We start from the raw sequence: 24,780 nt of genomic DNA on the forward strand, positions 1-24,780 counted from the left end.
GGCAGACTTGGTGGGTTTCGGGCTTATCTTCACAAACAGCCGTTTCTCACACTGAAGGTCTCAGCAACCTTACCCCAAAGTCTCAGGGTTACTAACCTGTCCTCAGAAAGAACACTGATCCAGTGTCTGACAGGCCTGGGTTCAAATCCTAGCTCTGCTGCTTAGGGCCTGTGTGACCCTGGGCCTGTCACCGCACCTCTCTGAACCTCAGTTTCACCCTATGTAAGATGGGGCTCATTGAGTCCTTGCCTTGTCCTGAGAGCATTAAGTGAGGTGACAAAAGTAAAGTGCCCAGCACTAAGCAGGAGTTAGTTTGCTCCCTGAGAACCCCCCTTGGCTTAAAGAAAACCCGGGTGTAAAGCAGATTGTGAGCTTCTGCAACCTGTTTGTAAACTGGGAGGGTGTGAAGTTTAAAGCTCCTTTCCATATTCCTTGTACAGCTCTGCCAAGTGGACCAGCCCTGGGTGGGGAGGATGAAATGGAGGCCGAGAGAGGCCCAGGGACCCACCCAAGACCACCCTGCAAGCTGGGCCAACAGTAGAACTGAGGTCTCCATGGGTTTAAGAATTATCACCTCATTCCTGACCCCTGAGTCTCAAGGGAAATCCTGGGTGGTGGCTTTTTCTTTCTTCTTCCTTGCTTTCTCATTAAGACGTACTCAGTGGGATGTGCGACCAACAGAACAACAAGTGCCGGATGGGCTGCGTTTCCAGGTGCAGATGCGGAGGGCAGACGGGGAGCGTAGCTAATAGTACGGATGTCCTTTTCTCTGTCTGGCTCTCCACCCCAGGGCCAGGCAGGGGCAGAGGGGCTGGGGTCCCTCATTGCCTGAAGTCACTGCAAAAGTGGCTCCAAGTGCCAAGTGGAGCGCGTGCTCAGGCCAGGGAGGGCTGTGGAAAAAATACATCCCAAGGTCCAGCGTGGATAGACAGGGTTCCCCTGCCACTGAAGCATCACAAGAGCAGCCTGGGAGGTGGATAGCACCGTGGTTACGAGCATGGACTCTGAGGTCAGCCTGCCTGGTCCAGATTCTTTGCCTTGGACCAATTCCCCACTTACTGAATCTGTAAAGCAGGGATGGCAGTAGCTGCCCGACAGGGCTGATGATTAAATGAGATACTGGCTAAGACGGCTGCCCACCTGGCCCAGCGTGAATGTGACTAAGCCAGAGCTTGGCCTTGGCTGAAACTTTAATCAGGCTCTGGGTTGCAGTGGTCATCTGTGTGCTGCAGGAAGAGTGTCCCCTCACCGTGGTTCCCTGCCTGGTTCTCTCTGTTCTGCCTCAATTTCTTCATTCCTAGTATTTTTTCCATTACAATCTAACAAATAGACAGGAAATAAGAAGACCTATTTGCTCTGTGCTTTCAGAGAGGTAACAATATCAAAAGATAAGAGTTCTTCACAATTTGATCTATGAATACAATGTGATTCCAGTAAACATTCTAAATGATATTTTTAGACTTTCTAAAACTTATTCTAAAATTTATGTTAAGGCATATAGTCCTCAAATAGCTGAGTCATCCTTAATGAAAGAGGACATAGAAGAACTGACCTGCAGATATAAAGATTTTACAAGGCCATGGTGATAAATTCACCATGGAGTCTGTGCAGGGATAGGCATGAAGACCAGTGGAACAGAACAGAGGGCTCAGTGGCAGACTCGTATGCACCTGGGGGATTTAATACACGACAAGAGTGACATCACAAAGAAGGGACGAATGGTCTGATGGTGGTATTGGAAAATTAGCTCGTTGTATGGGGAAAAATAAAACAAAATCCTGACTTAACCCCTCATACAGAGATGGGCTCCAGGCAGAGTAAAGGTCTAAATGGGATGGCAAAATTATAAAGTTAACATAGGAAAATATTTTTGTGACTTAAGTGCAAGGAAGGATTTCTCAAACAAAAATTCATAAGCACAAAATATCTAAACCAAAACCTGATAAATTTAATTACATCAAAATTAAGGTTTTCTGTTTAATGAAGGTCACCATGGGAGATGTTAGAAGACATGTGACAGAATGGGGGGAGGTATTTGCAGCATCTGAAACCAGGGATTAACATCTGGAAGTCCTGCAATCCAAACAAGATACTTCCCCAATAAAGAAAAATGGTCTGAGGCTTTAAAAGACAATTTCAGAGGAGGAAACGCCTAAAACTAACACATTAGCACATGAAGACACATTTAAAATCATTAGTAATCAGAGAGAGGCATGTTAAATTACAGTGAGATCTCATTGTACCTCTATGAAACTGGCAAACATCAGGAAGGGAGAGAATATCAGCTGCTGGTGGGGTCAAGGGTACCAGGCTCCCCCGTGCATTGTGGGAGGTGGGGAGCATGTAGGTTTCGCTGCCTGGAGAAAAGTGAGGTGCCGCTGCTGAGCCAACCATCCCGCTCCTGGTTATTTACCCCAGAGAAACATTTACTGGTCTAGAAAGGACTCCACCGATGACATGTGTTGCATTACCTGTGGATAATGGAAGTTGATGGCAAAGCAGGGTGTCTACTGCTGGGAGAGTAGAGAGGTAATTATTGTGTGTCCATGGACACACAGCAACTGGGGTGGATCTTAAACACACAGTTCTTAGTGAAAATGTAAGAAATAGAGATATTAATACAATATCATTAACACAAATTAAAAACACCAGGAGTATGCCAAAGAATGCTCATTGGGTGGGGGGGGAGCGCATCAGAATGATGTCTATGTGGGCAGGGAATGGGAGTGGGTAAAGGGGAATAAATCACTTTACAAAGGAAATTAGGTGTTGCATGGGAAAAAAGGGGCAATGAGGCCTATGCTCCATTCCACCAGCCTAACATATCACATTTGCCTTTTCCTCCTCCCTTCCTGGCCTCATCCCAGGTGAATTCCCCACAGAGGTAATCCCAGGGTGAAATCCAGGACTGATGTCCACATGCCTTCTCTGGGGATTTCCCTTGGTCTAATTTATCCTTCACACTTTATTTTTCATGACTACGTAATGTTCCAACCAGAAGAAAAAATTATTCTTTATTATTGAGAATGAGGTGATTCCTACATTTCCATCAATAACAGCAACTATATAACCTTGTCAGGACATCCGCAGTATTTCTCTGGACCCCGCTGCCCACTACAAGGCAGCATTACAAGTTTTGTGGGCCCTTTCCTTTAAAAACAGAACAGAAAAAATTATATTTTGTGACTGCATTGGTACAAAGACAATTATAATCCTGGGTGGATTCATAATTATATATTATCAGTCTATTCATTTTTTCTTTGGAATTTAAAATAAATTAAAATTAAGCATTTTCATGGGCCACTAACCTAATGGATAAGTTTTCTCTGTCCCATGAGTTATATACTAAACCAGCAGTCCAGCCTGGACTAGAACCAAGACTCAGGGAGCCTGGCACTGTCCACTATGACAGGCAGCCATGCCAGGACCCACACTGGTTTCCATATGTTTTGAAGAAGGCCACATTGACCATGCATGGAGCAGAAGCCGTGGTGTCCTGGTAAATGTTTAACAACTACCTGACGAGAGAAAAAGCCCTAGTCTGTAGCATTTGCCAATTTCTGTGGTGTAAATAATCTCATGGCCAATTTTAAGCTATCAATATGACATCGCTGAAGGAAAAAGATTCGGAGTAGCTCACACATAATATTTTCGTTGTAAAGATGCAATAGGCATAAATGACCTCAAGAGCTCAGATAATAATGAAATGCAGTAAAATAATTAAGAAGGATGAGTTTTGAGTATTTATTACCTTTGTTTTTAATATAATCTATTTACTTATACGTTTTTATAATTTAAATTTTAATAACGCCTGTGTTTGTCAATGGGCTCACAAACATTCCTGAAGTTTAAAAAATCAGCTCTTGCAAGCTGGCACAAGCTGGCTCCAGCCCACCACTGGCTGAGGGACATGTCACAGTGGGTCTTCTGGACCCAGACCTGAGTAGTGTCAAAAGACTACATTTCCCAGAAGCCTCCTCTCCCAGGACCGGCCGTCAGCCTTGAAAGATGTTACCACGGAGACGAGCTAACAGATTGTACAGGCTGTCCTCAGAGGGGTGAGATGGGAGCAGGGGTCTGGGGTGGCTGGACCCTGCCTGGCAGCCTGGCAGGGGGAGGGCGTGGGTGCGGGTGGTAAGGGGGCTTCTTCTATCTGGGAGGCTTTCAGCCGCAAACTTTCTGGGGAAGTTTTCAGCGTGCGTGGGGGGAGGGGCGGGGAGGAGGAGGAGGTTCTGGCTGGGGAGGGGATCCAGGGAAGGGCTTGCAGGTGGGGAGAGCCTCTGGGCAGAGTTCAGCATGTGGGCGGCGGGGGTGGGGGGTGGGGGAGGAGGTTCCGGCTGGGGAGGAGGATCCAGGGAAGGGCTTGTGGATGGGGAAAACCTCTGGGCAGAGTTGGGGAAACTGTAAAGCAGGACTGCCTTCCCCAAACTACACTGTAGCTGGTGAGGCAGCCTGGTTTAAGGAATAAATATTGCAGTTTCTGGCCCAGCTCCACCTCTGATGACGGTGTTCTGTGACCTTGGGCTCAGGGCCCATCTTAGTGGCTGTCCCCCTCTGCACACTGACACCTTGGCCTTCTCCGCTTCTGTGTCTTTCCTTACTCACCCTGCCTCCAACAAACCATCCCTTCTAAACTTTCCCATCTCTTTAGGCCCTTAAGTGCATGGGTTTCAGAGCCAGAAATATACAGGTTCAAACCCCAGGTCTGCTACTTGCTCTGTGACCTTAGGCAGAGCACTTAACCTCTCTAGGCCTCGATTTTCTCCTCTGCAAAGTGGGTATTATAATTATATCTGCCTCATAGGGTCTGTAATGGAAAAACTCAGTTCAGTCTCCCACCTTCTGTGTTTCTCCTTTACCACTCACACAGAACCCTTCACTTTTGACACTTCTGGTCACCAAATGTGTAGGTTTTTCCCCCACCAAGCAATTCCCCATGACATTAGCTGGGTGTCCTACAACTGAGCTCAATTCTGATACTACCTACTTGGAGATAGCGTCAGATCCCCCAGGTTAAGGGCTTAGTCCCACAAGCCTCTTCCCACCCCCACTTCAGATGCCAATGGCAAGTAGTCGGTCCCCAGGTTACCCACAACTTCTGTCTGGCTTGGCTACCATTTGGGGGTTCCCATGACTCCCTCCTTGGGTTCTGTTAGTTTGCTAGAGAGGCACACAGAACTCAGGGAAGCAATTACATTTACCAGTTTATTAAAGGACATGGTAGAGGATACAAATGGACAGGTAGGTGAAGTGATACGCAGGGAGAGGTCTGGGAAGGTCCTGAGAGTGGGAGCTTCTGTCCCTGTGGAGTTGGGATGTGTCATCCTCCCAGGACGTCACCTTCCCAACCTGGAAACTCTCTGAACCCCCTACTATTGGGATTCTATGGAGGCTTCCTCATGTAGGCTTGGTCAATTATTTATTCCATTTCCACTCTTCTCTCCTCTCTGAAGGATGGGGGAGGGGCTGAAAATTCCAAGCTTCTAATCACGGCTTGGTCTTTCTGGTGACATATCCCCATCCAGGAGCCATCCAGGGGCTCACCCAGAGTTGCCGCAATAGGAAAAAAGACGAGTCTGGTGTTCTTATCACTTCGGAAATTACAAGGGGACTGGATCTTTGGTCCACCATAGTGAGGCTGGGCTCTGAAAAGGGCTTCCCTAGGGCACACAAGCACATATGGTATTTCAGTGTGTCCCGCCACATAAAGGTCCCCCACCCTGAGAGCTGACACAGAGCTTGGCCAGGAGAGTGAGGCTGTGTCACTCCCACCTGCCCCTTGTCCAGGTGCCTTAATGGCAGCCCCATTTTTGCCCTCTCTGTGTTCCAAGTTTGGTGATGTTACCTCTTTTTTTTTTCTCTTTCTTACTATTATGAATAATTTTCTTTAAATTTAAACTTACTGGACTTCATAAATATATTTAATAGGAAACTTCATAATACTACAGTTATCCATACAGCATTAACATCACCTGCCAGAAAGAGAAGGTCACTGGCAGAATAAATATACAGAAAACAAAGCAAGGTTGGTAAGTCTGAGCTACCTGCTCCTGCGCTGACAATAGCTCTCAGTCTGTGACCTGCGTTGTCGGATTTAAAGGGCAATTTGCAAATGTCAGAAATGTGTTACAGGTGTGCTAGCACCACGTGGAGACTTTCTCCTTGATGGAAAGGAAGTTTAGGAGGGACTCGCCTCCTCCCTTCGTGATCTAAACCACCTAAAACCTCCGCCCAGGGACACAGGTGATGTTGGTGGCTCCTTCCTGGTCTGAAGTCGGCCACTCAGAGTGCATTTATTCCTCCTACAGAGACCTTATCTCTAGACAGTCGGAGACACAGCAGATGGAGGTCCTGAAGGAGAAAGTGGAGGAGGAAGAGGAGGCCGAGCGGGCCGAGAGGGCCGAGAGGGCCGAGAGGGCCGAGAAAATGATGAGGCCGATGGAGGTGCGGAAGGAGGACACTACCAGGACGCAGGAGATGCTCAGAGACCTGGAGAGGAAGCTGTCGGAGATTGAGGTCTCCATCCCGGAGAAGTCCTCGTGAGTGCCCGGGGTGGGGAAGGTGGGGGCTTTGGCCCAGCAGCCCCAGTGAAAGTCAGACCAGGGCCAGGCAGCAGGAGAGCCGGGCAGAATGGTGGTACCTGGGCTGGGAGGCAGGACCAGGACATAGAAGGAGGTGGTTAGGAGTGAGGGCTGTACTTTCAGGCTGCCTGGTCCAAGTCCCCACTCTGCCCCTCCCTAGCTGTGTGATCCTGGGCAAGTCACTCAAACTCTCTGTGCCTCATTTCCCTCATCTGTTTAAAAGGGCAGCTGATAAGAATGCTACTTCCCTCCTAGGTAGTGGTGAGGATTTAATGAGGACGGGACAGAGCAAAGGCAGCTAAGGTGGATGGAGGGCTCCCTGTGTGCCAGGCCCAGCCTCACACACACTGATGCCACCCCTCTTACGGACACAGGACTTTTACCAAGGATGCTATTGACACCTCCAAGCTGCCCCTTTCCTACCAAAGCAACACGCCCAAGGAGGAACACCTGCTGCAGGTGGCAGACAACTTCTCCCGCCAGTACAGCCACTTGTGCCCGGACCGCGTGCCCCTCTTCTTGTACCCAGTGAACGAGTGCAACGTGCCTGTAAGACTGGGCAGGGCCAGGGGCTGGAGAGCAGAGGGTGGAGGGAGGTGGGCCAGGCACAGACCTCTCGTGGGTCAAAGCTTATATTTCAGTGGCAGCATATAAACTCAAATGTCCACAGGCCCCAGCAGGCCCGCTGTGAGTCACCCCTGGGGGCCTGTGGTGGCTTGGAGCCTGCACACCCCGCCTAAGGGGCAGCCAGACATGCAGTGCGGTCTCCGGCCCCCGAGGCCAGCCCTATGCAGGGAAAAGCTGAGAAATAAGACAAAATGGGCCAGGACCCAAGCACTGGCCTCCTTCCTTCCCGCCCTGTGACCCAGGGCACATCCCCGAGTCTCTCTGGGCCTCAGTTTCCCCACCTGTAGATGGCATGGCAGGGGATGAATCCAAGAGTTGCAAAGCAGCAGCCCATAGGCTGACAGGAACTCACAGGCTGTTTTATCTGGCCCACCTGGTGATTTTTCACCCTGGTATTAGCTACCAGCATTTGAAACTCAGCCATTCCCGTCCAGATCCCTAGTCCCCTCTTCTCTGGATCTGGTAACCCCAGGCCTGCATCTGCCCTGCTGCCGTCAGTGGGGTCTGCACCGGGGCTGCCCCTTAGGTGGGGCCTTCCTCAAATTCACAGGGAGACCCCAGAGGCCTGGCCCCCAGCCCCAGGGTGGTCAAGACAGACCCAGCTCTGCTACTGACTGTGAACCTGAGCAAGTCAGCTCACCTCGCAGAGCCTCGGCTTCCTCATCTGTCAGCGGGACCTGCCTCACAGGGCTGTTGGGGGATCGGAGAGGTGGTGCAGGTCTGGCGGCACCGAGTGGGGCGGTGGTGATCACATCACTTCACCCCGGACAGCACGGGGTTATTCTAGATCTGGGGAGAAGGGCCTTGAGGGATCCCTTCCTCCAACTCCCAAGGCACCGAGGAGGAGCCTGAGGCCAGAGAGCTGCCGCCTCCCCACCCTGAGGTCCCCAGCCTCCTGGGAGCACCGTGGTCTCCTCCCGGGTGGAGCGCTCCCCCCAGGACCTGTGGTCTCTCCCTTTGCAGAAGTTCGTGAGCACGACCATCCGGCCCACACTGATGCCCTACCCTGAGCTCTACAACTGGGACACCTGCGCCCAGTTTGTCTCAGACTTCCTGTCCGCGGTGCCCTTGCCCGACCCCCTCAAGCCGGTAAGCACCACCTGGGGCTGCCATGAGGCCTGAGATGGGAAGCCAGGCGGGTCGGGAGAAGGAGGCTTGGCCAGCCTCAGGACACAGCCCATGAGTCTGTCTGGGCAGAGACAGCCGCTTGCCTGAGGTCACACAGCCAGCCTGGTCCCCGGGCTCCCACCTCTTGGGCTGCTTTGCCTCTTTCTGCCTTCAGAGTCTTCCTTTCAGGACTTCGGGAGGTGGGGAAGGAGAGAGAGGGGAGGGCCTGCTGCCCATGGTCCAAGGTCACATCTCTGGGCTTCTGACCAGCTCAATCTCATTAAGAATGGAGGGAGGGAGATGAGGATGCGTACACAGTGGAGAACTGAGAAACAGAGAGAAGAGAAGGATGGAGGTAAAAGGTGAGGGTAACTCTGGAATAAAACCATAAAATGACCAATCAGAGAGCAACAGACCAGAAGCTTCTACATCCCAGACGGTCTTTCACATCAGGAAGTCCATGGCCCCTTGCAATTCTAGGTAAACCTGGATTGCACTTTATGGACACGGCATCTGTGGTTTTCACCCCATTCTTAGCAGGCTCCCTAACCCGACAAAGGGGAGGAGCCCTGCTGGGGCCCAGTCGGCCCCCTGGCCCCAGCGCCCAGCCCTTGCTTAGCAGGGAGGGCGGGTGGGGGCAACCGGGTAGCTATGCTGACCAGCTCGCTGTGCCCAGCCCTCCTACCTGTACTCCTCGACCATGGTGCTCAAGTACCAGGAGGGCAACTGCTTTGACTTCAGCACGCTGCTCTGCTCCATGCTCCTCGGCGCCGGCTACGATGCCTACTGCGTCTACGGCTATGGCTCGCAGGACCTGTGCCACATGGACCTGACTCGGGAGGTGTGCCCACTCACCATGAAGCCCAAGGAGGTGCGGCTGGGCTTATGCTGCCCTCAGCATCACGCAAGACACGCCACCCTTAAAGCCACCTGTCCCTGCCGCTTCCGCCCCTGCCCCGGCCCCATCACCAGGCAGCGCTTCAGGAGTTCATATTTCAAACCACTGATGGTTTCTCCATCTTTGGCATCTTAATGCACACAGCCCATTTCTCCATACTGGCTGCTCCTCTCCCCTTGTTGTAACTCAGTTTCGGCTACTGTGTTCCCCGCATTTGTGATTGCCGTATCGCTGATACCTTAAGCCAAATTCTTCCAAATTTATCCTATGCATTTGATAAAAATCCATCCAGCCATTTTCATATAAGGAAAATGCAGACAAACAGACAGACGTTTACTTCTTTTTATTTCCCCCTCCCAGGTAAAAAGGACCTCTTAACAGTACAAAATTCACCAGCCCTCCAGCAGCTGGTGGTTGTGTTTTTATATCCGTTGACTGAGAGCACCATAATGACCCGAGGCTGCTGTGAACACAACACTCTTAAGTGAATTTAACTGTGGGAATCATAAAAGCATCTCTTTGCATTTGGAAAATAGCCATACTACTGGCAGGAAATGCTTTTCATGAGCTGGATTGATTCCAGGACTCTGTGGTCAGGGTCAAGACCCAGTGGGTGTCTGCAGCTCAGGGCAGAGGATCCAGGGGCCTGGGGCATCCGGCATGATGCACACGCACCTGTGTTCTACCTGTGTGAGCACCTGGGGCCCCCGGGGCTGCAGTCTGGTGGAGAAGGAGGGGGAGGTACCAGGTGAGAACCCTGCCTGCTCTCTCAGGGCCACCTCCCCAGGAAATATGGAACAAAAAAGCTCCTTCACTGCTTTTGGCTCCAAAGGCCTGAGAACTCACATACGGGCCTCTTAGCCCAAATTTTAATTATGAAAATGATATCAATAGCTAATGGATGCTGAGAGCGTTCCAGTCTATAAACAACTCACATGTCCATTGACTTGGTTGCTCCTCTCAATAGTGCTGCGTGGTAGGAGTTATCACTTCTCTTTTACATATGAGTGTGTCGAGATGAAACAATTTTTGTGACCAAAGTCACATAGCTGGTAAATGGGGACCTGGGAGCTAAGGCCCAGTCTGTCTGACTCTAAACCACGGAGATTCACTATTTCTTCCTCATAGTAGGCCCCCTTATGCAGCCTCTGTGGTGTCCTTTCCTGGACATTTTTCTTGCCACCTAGCACACATTTGTATACGTGTGCGCGCTCGTATACAAATACAAAAACACACACACACACCCACAAACGCACACGCACGAAGGCTTTGTTCTCTTTCCTAGCCCAGTAAACTCTCACTTCAAGTCAACATATGAAATCCTGCAGTGACAAAATCTGGAAAATCTGACTCCAGGCAATTTGCCCCACTTTCTAGATCAGATCCAGATTGTAGCTAGTCTAGGCCGTGGGGAATGAAGAGGGGAAATCGCATTTCCTGAGCTCCTGCCCGGATGGGCAGCTCAGACGGACATTTTCCTGTCTTTACTTGTCAGAATAACCCTGGGGAAAATGTTCTCATTATTCTCAGTGACTTTTACAGAAGAGCCTGTGGGTAGGGAAGTGGGAGGACTGGCCCATGGTCACAGGTCTGGAGCTGAGGCTCTTTCTACGTTCAGGGTCAGAAAGCCAGCAGGCTCCGGGAGCAGCTGTGCAGGCGGGCCACTGAGGGCTGCTGACCCTTTTTCTCTTGTTGGGTGACAGGTGGTCAAGGAGGAGGAAAAGGCACCACCTAAGAAGTACGCCGTCAAACCGCCCAGGGACCTGACAAGCAGGTTTGAGCGGGAGCAGGAGATTAAAAGGCAGGAGGGAGTCAAGGCCGAGGAGGAGAAGCGGCTGAAGCAGGGGGAGCGCCTCGCGGTGGGTCCGCCATCCTCAGCCCTCAACCCTTGAACTCAGCTCCAGAGGGAGAGTTGCTGGGAATGGGGAAACAGACACGGATCACGAAGGGAGTGTTTATGGGCCCCCAGGTCCAAATCCCCTCCTCCAACCTTCCACCACCCCCCATCTCTGCCCGGCCTTGTGGGAATCCCCAGTGTAGTCAGCCAGCTTCTGGTGACAGAGTTCTAACATCAGACAGCTCTGCCACCTGAAGCAACTCATTTTATGCTGTGCAGTTCTGGTGTCCTTGTTCAGACTCTCACTGAAGATTTACCTACATACACTCTACGTCCATTCTCCCATCCTTCCTTCCATCCATCCATCCTCCAATCTCTCCTTCTATCCACCCACACTCTCATCATCCCTCTCACCTATTTTTCCTCCCTCCCTTCTTTCCTTTCCTTCCATATAGTATTTATTGAGGGTCTACTCTGGTCCGGGCCCTGGGGATGCAATAATGAACATGGCACAGTGACCCTTTGCCCAGAGGGATGCAGACAATGAAGCCACATGGTGTCCCTCTATCTTTCTTTGGATGAAATCTCACCCAGAATCACAACATGGAAAGACAGTAAATCCCAGATACCCTAGAGCTCTAAAAGGTCAAGTTTGTAAACCACAGGTCGAGTCAGATCCTCCCATTTTATTGATAAGAAGATGGGTTCAGAGGTGGGGTGATGTCCCTAAGGCCACAAAGCCAGCCAACAGTGCGGTGTGGATCAGCATTCAGTTCTCTCGCCAGTTCCCCAGCCCCAGGGAGATGTTTGGGCCCCTGATGGCCCCCTTCCCATCCATCTGGCTCATGGTCACCCACCTTTTCCATGCAGGAGCAGGAGAGTGCAAAGACCGACCCCCTGCATGGCCTGCGGGTACACTCCTGGGTCCTGGTGTTGTCGGGGAAACGCGAGGTGCCCGAGAGCTTTTTCATTGACCCGTTCACTGCACGCAGCTACAGCACCCAAGACGACCACTTCCTGGGAATAGAGAGCCTCTGGAACCACAAGAACTACTGGGTCAACATGCAGGACTGTTGGAACTGCTGCAAGGTGCTGGGCGGGGCCTGGGCGGGTATGGCTGGCACAGTGGGGTGAAGGCAGGTGTGACCTGTGGGGAGATCTGGCCACCAGGCCAAGAGGGCTTTGGACTTTCCCTGTAGCTGAGTGCCCAGGGCCCACTCCTTTGCCCATACATAATCGTTTCAGTATGATTATTGTCGCTCTTTTGGTTTGTATATTCTTATAAAATGTGGATTGTTAGTTCATCTGATTTTTTTTAAATGTTGTATTGAAGTGCAATACACATGCAGGAAAGTGCACTCATCCTACACGTCCAGCTCAATGAATTTCCATACATACATATGTATAAAAAACTCAGTGCCATTTAGAGAAGTTGAAAATACGTGCACACAGTTGGAGGGAGGTTGTAACTGGATACCAGGGGACTTTCTGGGGTCCGGACAATGTTCTGTTTCTTGATCCGGGGGCAGGGAACCTGGGTGCACCCAATTTATGGAAATTCATTGAGCTGTATGCAAATAAAAAGAGAGACAGGTTCCAGGCACCAAGTCCTGTGCTCTTTTGTTATTTCCAAGGTCCTCCATTTACAACCAGGCCAGTTTCCCAAAGGTAGGTCCTGGGCCCCTCGCCACCTATACCGAAGTGAACATCTCCAAGGGACTGCTGTCGCCCCCGTGTGGGAGGCGGGCAGATTTGATACACGTTCAGATGCACCTGCCTTCAGCAAAGGAGACACAGCCAGCCCCCAGCCTCCCTGAGCCCCTGAGTCCAGGGTGGCTCGGTCCTCAATGACCTCACAGGGTTGTGGAAAATAACATTCGGTAGGTGCTTAGAATAATCCCATGCTGTTCAGTAAAGGTTAGCTAGCGTTACTGTCATTTTAGAGAAAGAACGTCTTCCTCAACACAGATGGGGCAGAGCCCAGACCACCTCCCCCAGAGTCCAAGCTCATAGCCACCACAGTGGTCAGAGCCCTCTGAGGGATAACAGCCCTTCGCAGGCCGCTGCAGTCCTCCTTTGGCCCTCTTCTGGGTGGAAGTTCCTTCAGCCTCCCCCCAGCACACCCTGTACCAGTGCCAGGTGGAGGGAATTTATATCAGGGATAATAGAAGTTATGAGATGAAGATGGAAGGGTGGCCTGGTGGGAAAGTGAGGCCAGAGGGGCAGTACTGCATCACCAAGTGAGGGCACGAAGAAAGAGACCGTGACACTGGCTGTCACTTTTACTGCCCCATGAGCACAGGAGCGGTTGCTTTGTTCCTTCAAAGAACCTTGATTTTTTTTCTTCCTATTTTTTGGCCACGCCACGTGGCATGTGGGATCTTAGTTCCCTGACCACGGATTGAAACTGCACCCCCGTCATTGGAAGCGCAGAGTCTTAATCACTGGACCACCAGGGAAGTCCCCTTCAAAGAACCCTGAAATGGCCTTGGAGTGAGGCACCATGCAGAGACTGGGATGTCGTAGTTGTCCCTTCGTTTATGCTTTTCCTATAGAGATAGAACTTTAAGATAAAGCAGCAAAACATCTAACTACCGCTTACTACTTACAAAAGTGACAGAATGGGGAATTCCCTGGCTGTCCAGTGGTTGGGACTCCGAGCTTTCATTACTGAGGGCCCGGGTTCAATCCCTGGTTGGGGAACTAAGATCCCACAAGCCCCACGGTGCAGCCAAAAAAAAAAAGTGACAGAACAGAGGACATGATTTTAAGAAATTCAAATGTCTGTGTAATTTGATTCCTCTCCACGAAGCCTGGACTATTGGCTGTTAAATCTACAAGCAGTTCTTTCCCTCACTACCCTCCCCCATCGTGTACCCCTCCCACCTCCCAGCAGAGCCCTCCAGGACTCAGGACAGTGAGGACTATAGCATTAGGACTGGCGTCGGGGGAGCTTCATCTTGAAACCATTGTGGGCAGCTTCCATCTTGGAGTTGGGAGCGGGGGCACACCACCCCGGGGAGGTAGACGGGGATATGGTGCTCCCCACCTGCTGGGAGTTATTCGGCAGGTGAGCCCAGGCTCAGGTGGGCTGGACTGAAAATAGGTGAAGGACCCACACCAGGGAAGAGAAATTCGCACTTCCCTCTTCTGTGTGCATGTCTAGTTCCCTTCCTGCTGGCACGGGGTGAGAACGATGAACCTGCCATTTCCCTGCCTGTACAATCTCTCTGGCTTGCGTTTGCTCTAAACACTGCCCGGGTGCCGCTCTCCCCCGACAATGTAGACTGACCTCCACATCCAGGCCATCCCAGGCCAGAGAGTTTCCAAGTCTCTCACAGAGACCAACACAGGAAGGGAGTCTCAGCCCCCCTGGGGCCTCGGTCTCCCTGTGGGGATGAGAAGGGCAGGTGTGGACGCTCAGAGGCGGCCTGGAGCCACATTCTACCCCCCTGAGACCCAGCCTGGTGCCTTCTCCCCCTGGGCATGGCTGTTCCCTGCCCCCCATGGAGCAGGAGGGGGCATGGCAACTGTGGAGGGCTCTCAGCGATCCCTTCCTCCACCAGGACCTGGTCTTTGACCTGGGAGACCCTGTGAGGTGGGAGTACCTGCTCTTGGAGACCGACAAGCCTCTCCTGTCCCTGACTGAGGAGGAGGACGACGGGACGAACGATGACGATGATGCGGAAAATCTGGTGAGCCTCTGAGGGGTGGAGGCCGGGGAGTGGAGGGGACTTGACAACCTGTCTTGCTTCGGGCCAGCCTGACACATGTCCCCGCCACGTGTATGGGTATGGCGTGGGGGGCAGTCCACATAGACCAATTATAGATTCCTCAAAGCAGAAGGGCCTGGGCCATGCCCTCGTTTTACAGATGGGCAGACTGAGGCCCAGACAGGTCCAGTGACCTGCGCAGGACCCCCCAGTGGTGCAGGGGAGGGCTGGGACTTGCATTCAGGGGTTGCCCTGCGCCTAGCGAACATGCCCCTTGGAGGAGGGCGATAAGACCCTCTCCACAAGCCAGGGGAGCCCCAGGGCCAGCCATTCCTCACATCCAGGCCTTTCCTGCGTGGTCACCATGATCCTCCACACACACTTCCAGGCCTTTCTTGTCCATCCAGTCAGCCCTTCTGAAGGTCATTGGCCTTGTCATCTCTGATCTCCTAGTCAGGGGCCGTCAGGCAGGTCTGCATGAGGCCCTGTGCGTGGAAGTCAGGAGTCCGGAGGCCTTCACTATTGGCTCTGACATCTTGGGCAAACTTCCTAAATGTTGGAAGCTTCAGTTTCAGCGTCTGCATGTGAAATGGGGGAGTGGGTTGGTTACATTCATGGTAGTAGTAAGTGACGTATTCATTTGCTAGAATTGCCAAAACAAAGTACCACAGACTGGGTGGCTTAAGCAATAGGAATTTATTTTCTCACAGCCCTGGAGACTGGAAGTCAGGGTGTTGGCAGAGTTGGTTTCTCCTTGGCTTGTAGATGGTGCCTTCTCCCTGTGTCCTCAGCCTCTTCCCTCTGTGCGTGTCTGTGTTTTAATCTCCTCTTCTTATAAGGACACCAGTCGTATTGGATTAGGGCCCAACCTAATGACCTTAGTTTAACTTAATTACCTCTTTAAAGATCCTATCTCCAGGGACTTCCTGGAGATGCAGGGGACACAGGTTTGAGACCTGGTCCGGGAAGATCCCACATGCCACAGAGCAACTAAGCCCGTGTGCCACAACTGCTGAAGCCCGCGCACCTAGAGCCTGTGCTCCACAACAAGAGAGGCCACTGCAATGAGAAGCCTGTGCACCACAGCGAAGAGTAGCCCCTGCTTGCCGCAACAGCCCGCACGCAGCAATGCTGCCAAAAACAAATGTTTATTAAAAAAAAATAGAAAAAAAAGATCCTATCTCCAAATATAGTCACATTCTGGGGTGCTGGGTGTTAGGACATGTGAATTTTGAGGGTACACAATTCAGCCCATAGGTAACACGCATATGCCCCTTTCTCAGTGCCAGTAGGTGCTTAACTTAAATTAACTTGTCTAAGTCTTCACAACTACCCGGCGAGGTGGGTACTAGTATTATCATGCCCCATTTTACTGATAGGAAGACTTACACACAGAGGGGTGAAGTAACGTACCCAAAGTTACACAGGCAGTAAGTGACAGAACTGGGATTTGAACCTGGGATTTGACAGTCTGGCTCCCAAGTCTGGGTTCTTAAAGGTGGTTCTGTTCTACCTCCTGGGACTGCTTGAGGACAAAGTGAGACCACTGGTGTGATGTGCTTGGCATAGCTGTGTAGACCCACCTGCACATGGTGTTGAGTGTTGCCAGCGTCCTCATGTCCGGAGACCAGAGAGCCTCCTCCCCTGTGCAGTAAATCCTGGGGCACTGGCGCCCCCTGCTGACCTCAAAATGTGAACAGATCAGCTGAGCAGGCATCAGAGGTCTGAGCAATTTGGTGGGGAGAAAAGTTCTAAATTGAGAAAATCTCATCCAAGTTTCTGTGGTTACCTAACCTGAGGACCATTTGTCTAGACCAGGCCTTATTTGCCAGATGGGGAAACTAGGCTCAAAAAGAAAAAAAATAATAAGGGCAGCCAGGCAGTGTCCCAAACCCTTATGTACCTTTATCAGTCAATCCTCCCAAAGGGTTCAGTTTACAGTTAGAAAACTGAGGCTTAGGGGTCCTGGGCAAGTCCCTTAACTGCTTTGAGTCTCAGTTTGTTTGTTTGTTTTTTTAATTTGATTTATTTATTTATGGCTGTGTTGGGTCTTCATTTCTGTACGAGGGCTTTCTCTAGTTGCGGCAAGTGGGGGCCACTCTTCATCGTGGTGCGCGGGCCTCTCACTATCGCGGCCTCTCTTGTTGCGGAGCACAGGCTCCAGACACGCAGGCTCAGTAGTTGTGGCTCACTGGCCTAGTTGCTCTGCGGCATGTGTGATCCTCCCAGACCAGGGCTCGAACCCGTGTCCCCTGCACTGGCAGGCAGACTCTCAACCACTGCGCCACCAGGGAAGCCTGAGCCTCAGTTTTAATGAAGGGCCTGTGGCTTTCCTCGTGCCTCTGTTGACAGAGGGAAGGTGGGGCATGCAGGGCAGGGTGTTGCTGTCCTTGCTGGGCACCAGGTGGGTACAGGGAGGAGCTGACTCCTCCTCTCTCCCCCCTGTCTTGGGTCAAGCCAGGTCAGAACTGCTCGAGACCTCTGGGCTCCCCTGGGGGAGCTGACGAGCCACCCCAGCTTGGCCCTGGGGGATGAGGCAGAGGCTCTGACCGTAACTCCGGGTCCACGGCCCAGCCCTGATCAGAACCACCACCCCACCCCCACTTCTCCCAACAGGGCAAGGAGGATGAGGATAAGAGCTTCGACATGCCGTGCTCGTGGGTGGAGCAGATTGAGATCTCCCCAGAAGGTATTGCACTTTCACTGTTTCTGGGCTTCTGGGGATGTCTGTGGCAACAACTAGACAGGGGGATACCAGCAGAGGCTGCCTTGGTCCCTCATTTCCGCCCCCATGGCCTGCTTTCTGCTGCAACCTCTTCATTTCTTCCCTCTCAACATACGCACTCAGCTCTGCAGCCTGGGGCCTGACCCCAGTGTGGCATACAGGACAGGGCTCAGTTAACCCAGCCAGGATGATGGAGTGTGGCCGGTGATGGAGGACCGAGGACCAGGACACAGCTGTTCCCATCCCTCACCCCACTCTGCCAGGAGGAGACTGTGCACAGTACCCAGAGGGCACAGGGGGTCTCAGGACCAAAAAGGGGCAGGCAGGGAAAGCAGGGGGACAGGCACGCTTGTGCCCCATGCCAGCCTCTGCTGGCTGCTGAGGTTCCCGTGGGGGAGTGCCTAGACCCATGGGGAGGGCCCAGGCCATCCCAACAGGGTAGGAAGGGCTAAAGAGGGTGTCCTGGGAACCCAGGGGGTTGGAGGCTAGGGTGGGGGGCAGAAAGGGCTTCTGGGAGGAGAGGTCATGGGAACTAAGTTTTAAGGGATCAGAAGAAGTCAGCCCAGTAAGGGCAGGAGGGGATGGTGTTTCCAGCCAAGGCCTGGCAGTGAGAGTGTGGTGTGGTCAGGCTCAAGCTGAGATCTCCTCCAGGGCAGGAGCCACCCCTGGTGACTCTTCCTGTGCCTCCATGGAGCAGGTTTGAGGGCTGGAGGAGCCTTGCAGACAGCACAGTGCACAGAGGCTGACGAGTGGCTGGGGGGCTGGGGGAGCTGGCCCTCCCTTCCCCCAATCTGGGGAGGAAGGACCCCAGCCCACTCTGTGTCTGCAGCGTTCGAGACCCGCTGCCCAAACGGGAAGAAGGTGATACAGTACAAGAGGGCAAGGCTGGAGAAGTGGGCCCCGTACCTCAACAACAACGGCCTCGTGTGCCGCCTTACCACCTACGAGGACTTGGAGTGTAAGGGGGCAGCCCTGGCTGCGGGGAGCAGGAGAGCTGGGTCCCCCAACATGTCACATGACCTCGGTCATGTCACTGCCCCTCTCTTGGTGTGAGTGTGGGCCCTGCTGGCCTCCGTGTGCTGGGAGCGGTGGGATGGAGGCTGAGGGAGCTGGCCTGGCTGCTTCAAGCACGCATTGGGGCCTACAGGTACCAAGATTTTGGAGATAAAGGAGTGGTTCCAGAACCGGGAGGATATGCTGGAGCTGAAGCACATAAACAAGGTCACGGGCCTGAACATCGACTACTTCAAGCCGGGCCACCCCCAGGCTCTGCGTGGTGCGTAGACCCCACTGCTAGGCCAGCTATGTGCCCAGGTTGGCCTCACGTGCTCCTTAGAGCAGCCTCCATGCAGCTGGCATGTAGTGGGAGGAACCAGTATCCACGTATTGACAGGGTTCGTGGGCGGCAAGCAACAGAAAGGGTCTCTTCCTCCCTAGGCAAAGCAGACACGTGGGAGGTAAGGGGAAACACAGAAAATCCGAGGAAACGTTGACAGGTTTCTTCCAGGAAAGGCAAAGCAGGGCCGCAGCCTATGCTGTGGCTGGGATCGGGCACCCAGTGGGGGCCACATTTATAGGGGTTAGGATGCTGAGCAAGAAAACCAACAAGTGTCCCCCAAGACTGATGCAGAGGGCAGAAGTATGGAGGTGCAGACACGGCCACGAGCCCGGGAGGCTGGGAAGGGAGGGAAGAACACGTCTTGGGAATTAACAACCTGATCCAAGAATTCACAAAAGAAAAACATAGGGTCAATATACATCTAAAATCATGACCGTCCTTGCTTGGTGGTTGAAATTTAAAAAAAAGAAAGAAAGAAACTAAATCAATAAGGGACCATCTTACAACGCTTATGTTGGCAAAGATGAAAAAAAATGGTCCTACCAGGTGTGAGCAAGTGAATCCCTGTCACTGCTGGTATGACAGCAAACTGGCGCAACTTTTCTGGAGAGCAGTTGGGCAAAACAATCAATAATAGCTTTAAAATATGTAGGCTTTTTGACCAGCAGTTCTACTACTCAGCAAAGAGCAGGCAAGGACAAAAAATGCAAACTGCAGATGTTCATCATGGTGTTGATCATAGCAAAAAAGTTGGAAGCAGCCTGAATACCCAGCGCTGGGACACTGGTTACGTACTAACGCTTCTCCCTGGGGCCAGGGGCTGGGTTATCAAGCCAGGGGCCAGAGCTCCTGGTGCTCAGCCAGCCCTCTCTGCGGCCCCTCCCCCGGCAGCGCACTCATACACGTCCATGCAACCCGAGATGGACCGCGTCATGGAGTTTTATGAAAAGGTCCGCGTGGACGGCCTGATCAAACGGGAGGAGACGCCCAGGACAATGACAGAGTACTACCAAGGGCGGCCCGACCTCCTCTCCTACCGCCATGTCAATTTCGGGCCCCGGACCAAGAAGTTGGCTCTGAACAGTGCAGAGTCAAACCCCCGGCCCGTGGTGGTGAGCACTCGCTGGGACTGGGGACAGGGTGCCCACTCCCTCTGGTGGGCCAAGATTACCCCTGGAGGGGAACAGCCCTGACTCCCTCCGGGGAAACTTCTTTACTGAGCGACCTTTCCAGTTTTACCAAACACACAGTCTCAGGTCTGACTGATGCCAGACGGTGCCCTCGGCCGCTAGGCCAGGGAGGTATTATTTCCTTACTGTTATAAAAAAATGCACACGCGTGGGCTTCCCTGGTGGCGCAGTGGTTGAGGGTCCGCCTGCCAATGCAGGGGACACGGGTTCGAGCCCCGGTCTGGGAGGATCCCACATGCCGCGGAGCGGCTGGGCCCGTGAGCCATGGCCGCTGAGCCTGTGCGTCCGGAGCCTGTGCTCCGCAACGGGAGAGGCCGTGGCAGTGAGAGGCCCGCGTACCGCAAAAAAAAAAAAACCACACTCGTGACTAAACATTTAGAAAACATGTAAAAATGTAACAAGTAAAAATAACTCAGAATGCCAACTCAGATATTACCACATATTAATAGGTTTGGTTTTGAGAATCTTTTTTAACTTAAGATTTGTGTGTGTGTGTGTGTAGGTAGAATTCCTGTATCACCCTCTTAACATTAAAATGTGAGATTTTTTTCTCCATATTACAAATTATTTGCAACCTATGTTTAACGTCTGAATAGCAAAGAAGCTCTTTCTAGCAGAAAGGGATGTCTAGCTATAGAGCAGGCTGCCTGGAAAGGTGGTGAGCTCCCCATCTTGTGGAGGGAGCTAGAGAAGAAATCCAGCACCATCCAGGGCTGGAGTGGCCAGACACCGAGAACCCCTGGGGCCTTGAGAGCCATTGTTTAGCTGGGAGGGGCTGTCCACATGACCCCCCCAAATGACCCCAGACCCCAGCATCCCTGAGTGTCCTTTGTTCCTGTCGTCGGGTCAGGCAGGCACAGAAATCCCTTCCCACCTCCCATCCTATGCATGTTCTGGCCTGCCAGAAAATCACAGAGCGATTCTTCCGCAACCCTGCGAAGCCTGCGGATGAAGACGTGGCAGAGCGCGTGTTTCTGATCCTGGATGAGCGCATCCAGCTGCGCTACCACTGCCGCGAGGACCACCTCACGGCCTCCAAGCGTGAGTTCCTGTGGCGCACGGAGGGGGACAGCAAGGGCAACAAGATCATCATGACGCCTGACATGTGTCTCAGCTTTGAGGTGCGCCTGGGGGCCGTGGTGGGCAGGGGCAGGTGGGGGTGGGGTGAGGAGAGAGCCCTGGGGCCTTCTGTCCTGTCCCAGCAACTTGGGAGAACTGGGATAGAAAGTCCTGGTTCCCAGCCTGGAAATTCATCTCTGCCCCTTGGGAACATCAAGAGCTCCCACGTGGGATACTTCTCTTTGAGCGCCTCTGAAAATCTTCCTCTTTTCCACCAAGAAAGACAACCCAGCTGGCCTCCACTACTCATTGTCCCTGCCCCCGCAGTCCTGGGCGAGAGCAGATCCTGGGACCAAGGCTGGAGTAGATCTCACCACCTCCACAGGGCTGGTTTTCCTGGTTCAGATTCTCACTCTCCTGGCACATTCCTTAGCCCCTCTGAGTCTCCGGTCCCTCTTTTATTATTAGCTGTGTTTTTATAGATGAAGAAACAGGCCCAGGGAGGGCAATTCCCTGGCAGTCCCAGTGGTTAGGATGCTGCGCTTCCACTGCTGGGGGTACAGATTCGATCCCTGGTCGGGGAACTAAGATCCCTCATGCCACGGCACAAAAAAAGAAAAGAAAAGAAAGCAACAGGCCCAGAGAGGTTAAGCAACTTCCTTGAGGTTGCACAGCTAGAAAAATGGCAGGGGAAGATTTGAACCCAGGAGGTCTGGCTCCAGAATCTGCCTACAACCCCAGCCATTGCTGCTTCTCCGTGTCACTGTGGTGGTGGTTCCAGGTGGAGCCCATGGAGCACACCAAGAAGCTTCTCTACCAGTACGAGGCCATGATGAAGCTGAAGAACGAGGAGAAGTTGGCCAGGCATCAGGCTTGGGAGTCAGAGCTTGAGGTCGGGTCCCAAGGGAGAGTGGGCAGATGGGAGGTAGCAGGGGTGGGGGTGTGTCTTCACCACGTCCGCCCCCACTTCCCAATTCAGGTGCTGGAGATCCTGAAGCTTCGAGAGGAAGAGGAGGCGGCGCACGCGCTGACCATCTCCATCTACGACACCAAGCGCAACGAGAAGAGCAAGGAGTATCGGGAGGCCATGGTGAGCCTTGCTCCCTGGCCCAGGCTCTGGCTTTCCCTGACCCCTCCCCCAGCCACACTCCCTGGCCTCCAGGGTGCTGAGAATGATCAGGGATTCTTTCGGAGAGCCCTTTATAGGGGATGAAGTTATCGACACCGTGGTGGTCGTCCTTGCTGCTGAGCTGACCATTTCCATGCGTCACCCCAAAGAGCACTCAGGATGCAAGCCAAGTCTCCCCCACTTCCAGGGGCTGTGGCCAAGCCAAGACCTCTACTGCACGAGGAAAGAATGAAATTTGTGTGCCCACCTCCACCTGGGGCTCCCCTGGAGGTTGCGACCTGGCCCAGTAGCTCTCACAGCTGACTCTGGCCTCAGGCCTGAGTTATCCGACCCCTGCGCATAGGCCGTTCACGTTACCGCCTCAGGTTGCGAGACCCAGCTTGGTTTTCGAGGCCAGCTTCTAAATCCCCTTCACTAACCAATTGGTTGAGGTTGGCGAGACAGGACAGGGCATCAGATGTCTGGTTCTCAGACTCCCAGGGCTGGGCATCGGCCCCCACATCTCCAACTTCACTGGCCCCTGGCTGCCAACACAGGACATAGATAAGGCCCCAGGGTGGAAGAGAACAAGGGACTCACCAGCAGTTTTTGATTTAACATCATTAACAAGCACTCTTTATTACCACTTACTCAGCATCTGCTGAGTGTTGGGTGTTCTGGGGCTCAAGTAGAGACACGTGAATTCACGTTAAGACATGAGAGTTGGCTGTTACCAATAATCGCGGCTACAAGAGACAGCACAGGCCCCTCGGAGGCCTCAAGCACTTCTGGGTTTGAGGCCTGGTTTTGTGCGGTCACATGTTGATGAAGAGGAGCCCCCCCCCCCCGGCCCCCTCTCCACAGGAGCGCATGATGCACGAGGAGCACCTGTGGCAGGCGGAGGCCCAGCTGGACTACCTGGCCCCGTTTCTGGCACAGCTCCCACCGGGAGAGAAGCTGACGCGCTGGCAGGCCATGCGCCTCAAAGATGAGTGCCTCAGTGACTTCAAGCAGCGGCTCATCGACAAGGCCAACCTCATCCAGGCCCGGTTTGAAAAGGTGCTGCCAGGGCCCTGGCAGGGGAGGGGATCTCAGCGTCCTCAACCAGAAAACGGGCCCAGGGCTGTTTGCTCACCATCTCAGACTTGTGAGGGACTAATCGGGGCAGGGGAAGGATGTCAGTGCTTGGGGTGTCCAAATGACCGAGTTGCCCTTCCTCACACTTGTTCATTGGGTGGAAGGGTGGATGGATGGAGGGAGGGAGGGAGGGAGGGAGCGGTGGGTGGATGGATGGAGCCTTATAACAGCTCCTAGTCCTTGACCCATTTCTGTTGGTCAGGTACACACCATACAGTTCCCACGCATTCTCTTAAGCTTCACAAAGAGCTCTGTGGTGGGGGGGTGGGTTTTGCAGACAACAAATTGGAAGCTCTGAAAATGTACCTTGACCAGAGTCACATGACTTTCAGTCTTGACCCCCGCTCTAACCTCGTGGACATGATATCCCTCTAAACAAGACTCCAGTGGCTCCAGGCCTGTGCTTCTCTGGCTCCTGTCAGTAGGGGTAGCGGGTCCAACCCTTGTAGGGATTTCAGCCTGCAGCCTGGCTAAGAGTCAGTCGTCATCAGCCCTCCTGCTCTCTCTTCCCTGTGCCCACAGGAGACCCAGGAGCTGCAAAAGCAGCAGCAGTGGTATCAGGAGAACCAGGTGACCCTGACGCCCGAGGATGAAGACTTGTACCTGAGTTACTGCTCTCAGGCCATGTTCCGCATCCGCGTCATGGAGCAGCGGCTCAATCGGTGAGGAGACGGAGGAGCTGAGAGGACCCACTAGGAGCCTTGAGCACTAGCTTTGTAAGCCTTTACCACCTCTCATTCCTCCCCTGATTTCAGACACAAGGAGCTGGCCCCACTGAAGTACCTGGCTCTGGAGGAAAAGCTCTACAAGGACCCACGCCTGGTGGAGTTACTGAAAGTCTTTGTTTGATGCTTCTCAGTCCCCACACCTGTGGTCCTTTGCCCCTCCTGAGGCCTCAGTGAAGCTGCCAGAGAAAGAAACCTCCCCCAAAGCCTGGCCCACGTGCTCCCTATGCCCAGCTAATGACCATCCACTTGGGTGCCTGGCCTCGCTGCTGCACCACCTCCCTGCAGCCATCTGTTCCTGCTTCTCCTGATTTTCCTGTAAATAAACACTTGTAATTTGCCATTTGTACCTCATGGTTCACAGGCCCCAGCACCAGCCTTTTTCTCCTTCCCTTCTTTATCTATGGCCTGGGACCACCTTTACAAGGCTTATTTAATACAGCAATGCCATCCCCATTTCACAGATGGCTAATTAGTGGCTGATAAGAAGAGGCACTGGGATCCAGTCCCTTGAAGTCTAGCGTCAAGACCCCAAGTTCTGGGGCACACACCTTGGGCTTGCCATTCCCACTCTGTGAGCTGGGCCACCCTAGCCGTGGTGGTGGTGGGGGGTGGGGTGGGGGGGTATGCGATGACGCTCATTTTGCAGACAAGAAACTGGAAGCTCTGAAAATACACCTTGTTCAGAGTATGTGTCTGTCTAAGTCTTAACCCCAGCTCTGACCTCATGGGCA

At 52.9% G+C, this 24,780-nt stretch overlaps 2 protein-coding genes across 3 annotated transcripts in view; both read left to right on the forward strand.

Annotated features, from left to right (window-relative positions):
• Positions 1-6,429, forward strand: part of ADGRG3 (adhesion G protein-coupled receptor G3) — a 30,986-nt gene extending 24,557 nt beyond the window's left edge. Inside the window, exon 12 of the mRNA XM_032611991.1 lies at positions 6,309-6,429. Within this exon, the coding sequence (XP_032467882.1) occupies positions 6,309-6,355 (47 nt within the window). The 3' untranslated portion in view covers positions 6,356-6,429. The remainder of the gene's footprint in view (positions 1-6,308) is intronic.
• DRC7 (dynein regulatory complex subunit 7) lies at positions 6,317-24,395 on the forward strand. Of its 2 annotated transcripts, XM_032611986.1 has the most exons (17): positions 6,317-6,539; positions 6,956-7,130; positions 8,172-8,297; positions 8,992-9,186; positions 10,917-11,072; positions 11,921-12,139; positions 14,617-14,745; positions 17,380-17,452; positions 18,318-18,446; positions 18,636-18,764; positions 19,719-19,939; positions 20,923-21,138; positions 21,858-21,968; positions 22,056-22,166; positions 23,049-23,243; positions 23,844-23,983; positions 24,077-24,385. In XM_032611986.1, the coding sequence occupies exons 1-17, from the start codon at positions 6,343-6,345 to the stop codon at positions 24,168-24,170; spliced, it is 2,616 nt and encodes an 871-aa protein (XP_032467877.1). In that variant the 5' UTR covers positions 6,317-6,342; the 3' UTR covers positions 24,171-24,385. The 2 variants fall into 2 exon arrangements, with proteins under 2 accessions (XP_032467877.1, XP_032467878.1); XM_032611987.1 differs by lacking the exon at positions 8,992-9,186 and having other exon boundaries at positions 6,343-6,539; positions 24,077-24,395.
• Positions 24,396-24,780: the final 385 nt, after the last annotated feature.

Source organism: Phocoena sinus, chromosome 19 (genome assembly GCF_008692025.1).
Source record: "Phocoena sinus isolate mPhoSin1 chromosome 19, mPhoSin1.pri, whole genome shotgun sequence".
NCBI lineage: Eukaryota > Metazoa > Chordata > Mammalia > Artiodactyla > Phocoenidae > Phocoena > Phocoena sinus.

What these genes read in the sequence shown, in the direction of transcription:
- DRC7 (XM_032611986.1), top strand. Translation starts at nt 6,343, where the DNA reads ATGGAGGTCCTGAAGGAGAAAGTGGAGGAGGAAGAGGAGGCCGAGCGG. An exon ending in TCACCATGAAGCCCAAGGAG is followed by an intron (nt 9,187 to 10,916) that starts GTGCGGCTGGGC and finishes GTTGGGTGACAG; the next exon opens with GTGGTCAAGGAGGAGGAAAA. An exon ending in GATTGAGATCTCCCCAGAAG is followed by an intron (nt 17,453 to 18,317) that starts GTATTGCACTTT and finishes CTGTGTCTGCAG; the next exon opens with CGTTCGAGACCCGCTGCCCA.